At 39.7% G+C, this 3524-nt stretch overlaps 1 protein-coding gene across 1 annotated transcript; it reads right to left on the reverse strand.

Moving 5' to 3' along the window:
• Positions 1 to 2361: 2361 nt before the first annotated feature.
• OR2AZ1 (olfactory receptor family 2 subfamily AZ member 1) lies at positions 2362 to 3297 on the reverse strand. Its single transcript, NM_001389148.1, has one exon. The coding sequence runs from the start codon at positions 3295 to 3297 to the stop codon at positions 2362 to 2364; it is 936 nt and encodes a 311-aa protein (NP_001376077.1).
• Between the last annotated feature and the right edge of the window lie 227 nt (positions 3298 to 3524).

Consider the following 3524-nt stretch of genomic DNA (forward strand, 5'->3'; position numbering starts at 1 on the left):
TTTCCATTATTTCATTTTTCATTATTGATCTGTTCTGCTTTTTCTGTTTTGCCATTTATTTCCTCTAGTGTATTTTTACTTCAGTTGTTGCATTATTCAGCTTTGACATATTCATTTTTTCTTTTCTTTTTTCTACGTCCATGTTAAATCTCTTACTGAGCTCATCCACTCTTCTCAAGTTCAGTGATATCTTTACGTCCATTACTTTGAGTTATTTATCAGGCATATGGCTTATCTCCCTTTCATTTACCTTTTTACTATATATATATATTTTGTTTCTTAGTTTGGATATATTTCTCTGTTACCTCATTTTGATTCTTTGTTTTTTTCTATGTATTGAGTAGGTCAGCTAGATCTTCTGGTTTTAAAAGTAGTGGCATGTGTAAAAGATGTCCTCTGCTGCCTTATAGTGAATGCCATTAGTCATTAGAATCGGGCACCCTAGCAGTATCCCCTGTGAGGATAGCTTGTACTCTCCTCTTGTAGCTGAGCTGCAATTTCCTTCAGCTTAGCTACCTACAATGGCCAAGTTTGCCTCTTGTGGATGAATGTTGAGAGGCATGGATGTGGCTGCTATGAGCTTCCTGGTTGGGGGGCTGGCAGTCAGCCTAGCAGTCTGCAATAAGTCTTTCTGCCACATTTGTGAGTGCATCAAATGGTAGATATTCCTCTCAGCACCGCCTGCTAAGAAGCCAGGTTGCTGGAACTGCTCACATGATGATGTGTGGGCTATACCCCATTTACTTCACGGCAGGAGTTATTTCAAAAGGATGCATGCCAAGGTGAGAGGTTGAGATGATGCAGGTTTACAAGGGAATGCCAGGTTTGCAGGTTTGCAGGTTTGCAAGATGATGCAGGTTTGCAAGGGAATGCCATGGTGCATAGTGCTAGCAATATTTATGAAGAGTGTATTGTTGGCTCTCTTGAGACTCTAACTATCTTGATCATGTTAGAAAAAAAGGATATGACACCTGCTAGCAATTTTTTTCCTTAAAAAATGTAAATGTGGGCAGCCCGGGTGGTTCAGCGGTTTAGTGCCACCTTCAGCCCAGGACCTGATCCTGGAGACCCGGGATCGAGTCCTACGTTGGTTCCCTGCCTGGAGCCTGATTCTCCCTCTGCCTGCCTCTGTCTCTGTCTCTGTCTGTCTCTGCGTGTGTGTGTCTCATGAATAAATAAATAAAATCTTTTAAAAAAAGAAATCTAAATGTCCCTACTCCTCCACCACATTTTATAAGATTAGCCAATGAATCTTCTTTACTATTCTCCAGGCACTTTTAAAACTGCTGCTTTTGTGCTGTGTCTTGGGATGAATTATTTAGTACACTTTCATTAAAGGTGTGTCATTGTTATCCTGTTATCCATTAGCTCTTCAAGAATTTAGCCAGCTATTTTTAAGCTCATAAAGTTAAGCACTACTGGTTTTCGAAGTCAAACATTATGAGGACTTCTTCCCAGTGCAGGTCCCCAGTACCAAGACACTTGGTGTGGAGTCTGATCATCTCAAACCTTTATGCTTGTGATGTTCCTTTCATTTTTCCATCAATTTCACTGAGGTTACCAATCGTGTCTCCTATCCTTTCCTTTTTGATGTAGTCTTCTCTCTGTGAATAACTATGAAATGTTTTTGTTTGTTTGTTTGTTTTGTTTTCTCTGCCAGTTGACTACAGGTTGTTTTCAGAATTAGTTGCATAGATGTAGCTGATACACCACTTTGTCCATGATGGGAGGTAAGATCAGGATCATCCTAATCTTGTCCTTCTATAAATTTGCTATTTCTACCCAAAAAGATTCAAGAATGTTGAGTTCAATTTGAGACCTAGACATTGATTATTATTTAATTTACAAATATAAAATAAAATCTCATATTTGACTAAATTTAATTTTTAAACTTAAAATAATTTTATTAAATTTTATCCCCTAACTGAATAATGTCCCAAAGGTATTTATTAGTAAAGAAACCTACATTGGAGTACTTGAAAATCACATATGAAAAGTTCTATTTACATAGAGCTGCAATCACCTTGCTTTCCTGAAACCAACAACACCATGTTGGTATCTCTCTTTTTTTTTAAGATTTTATTTATTTATTCATGAGAGACACAGAGAGAGAGAGAGAAAGTCAGAGACACAGTCAGAGGGAGAAGCAGGCTCCATGCAGGAAGCCCAATGTGGGACTCAATCCCTGGACTCCAGGATCACACCCTATGCCAAAGGCAGGCGCTAAACTGCTGAGCCACCCAGGATCCCCCATGTTGGTATCTGAAATACCAATTTGAGAATTGGAATACCATTTCCAACTCTATCATTGTCCATGCTGTAAAGATGTCCTTTACACAGCTGGGGAGTACTTTTCAACTACTAAGATGTCACACATTTCCCCATAAGCTTCCTGAGAGCTGCCACCACCTCTTTGTTCCTCAGGCTGTAAATGAGAGGGTTCAACATGGGTGTTAGAATATTGCTGAATACAGAAAGAGCTTGGTCCTGCTCCGCACTGTGGGAGGAAGTGAAAGACATATAGATAAATATGTTTGGGCCAAAGAAGAGACTCACCACAGTTAGATGGGAAGAGCAGGTGGCCAGAGTTTTTTTCCTGCCTTTGACAGAGTTCATACGAAAGACAGTGAGGAAGATGAGAGTATAGGAAACAGTGATGAGACTGAAAGGTACAACAAGCAACACAATGCTTGTCACAACCACCACCAACTGATACAATGAAGTGTCTTCACAGGAGAGCTTAATTAGGACTGGGACCTCACAGAAGTAGTGGTGGATCTCCCGTGATCCACAGATGGGAAAATGCATAGGGTAGACTGTATGGATAAATGAACTTACAGAGCCTCCAATCCAACACCCAAAAATCATGTGCATACAGACCCGAGGGCTCATGATAATGGGATAGCGCAATGGGTTGCAGACAGCCACATAGCGGTCATAAGCCATGAGAGTCAAAATAAGGCACTCTGACATTCCCAACATCAGGAAGAAGAAACTCTGTGTTCCACAACCAATCCATGATATTGTCCTTTCCCCTGTGAAAAAATTAGAAGCCATCTTTGGAACAATGGTGGAAGTTAATGTCAAGTCAATGAGGGAGAGTTGACTGAGGAGAATGTACATGGGCGTATGAAGCTGAGAGTCTCCCCAAATCAAGACAATCAGAAGTATGTTTCCCAGGAAGGCAAAGATGTAGATGAAGATGATCACAAGGTTGAGAACAATAGAATGCTGAAATTCAGGAAAGAGTCCCACAAGGATGAAGTCAGTTACTGAGGATTCATTTCCACCCACCATGCCTCTAAAAGAAATGCAACAGGGTTGGAGGACAAATCAAATGTATTAGAACAGATGATGTTCAGTATAGGTATTATATCAATAGTTGGATGTAAAATTTTATATTTTCTCCCCAACTTTAGAATCTCATATTTGCCATAGTCTCATCAGAGATATTTCACTATTTATTGTTGAGCAATTGCCTAAATATTTCTTAGATAATATTAGAAGAATTGATAACTTCAGTG

This window comes from Canis lupus, chromosome 14 (assembly GCF_011100685.1).
Source record: "Canis lupus familiaris isolate Mischka breed German Shepherd chromosome 14, alternate assembly UU_Cfam_GSD_1.0, whole genome shotgun sequence".
Classification (NCBI taxonomy): Eukaryota; Metazoa; Chordata; class Mammalia; order Carnivora; family Canidae; genus Canis; species Canis lupus.

Coding starts and splice junctions, on each gene's coding strand:
- OR2AZ1 (NM_001389148.1), bottom strand. CDS start 3,297: ATGGTGGGTGGAAATGAATCCTCAGTAACTGACTTCATCCTTGTGGGA.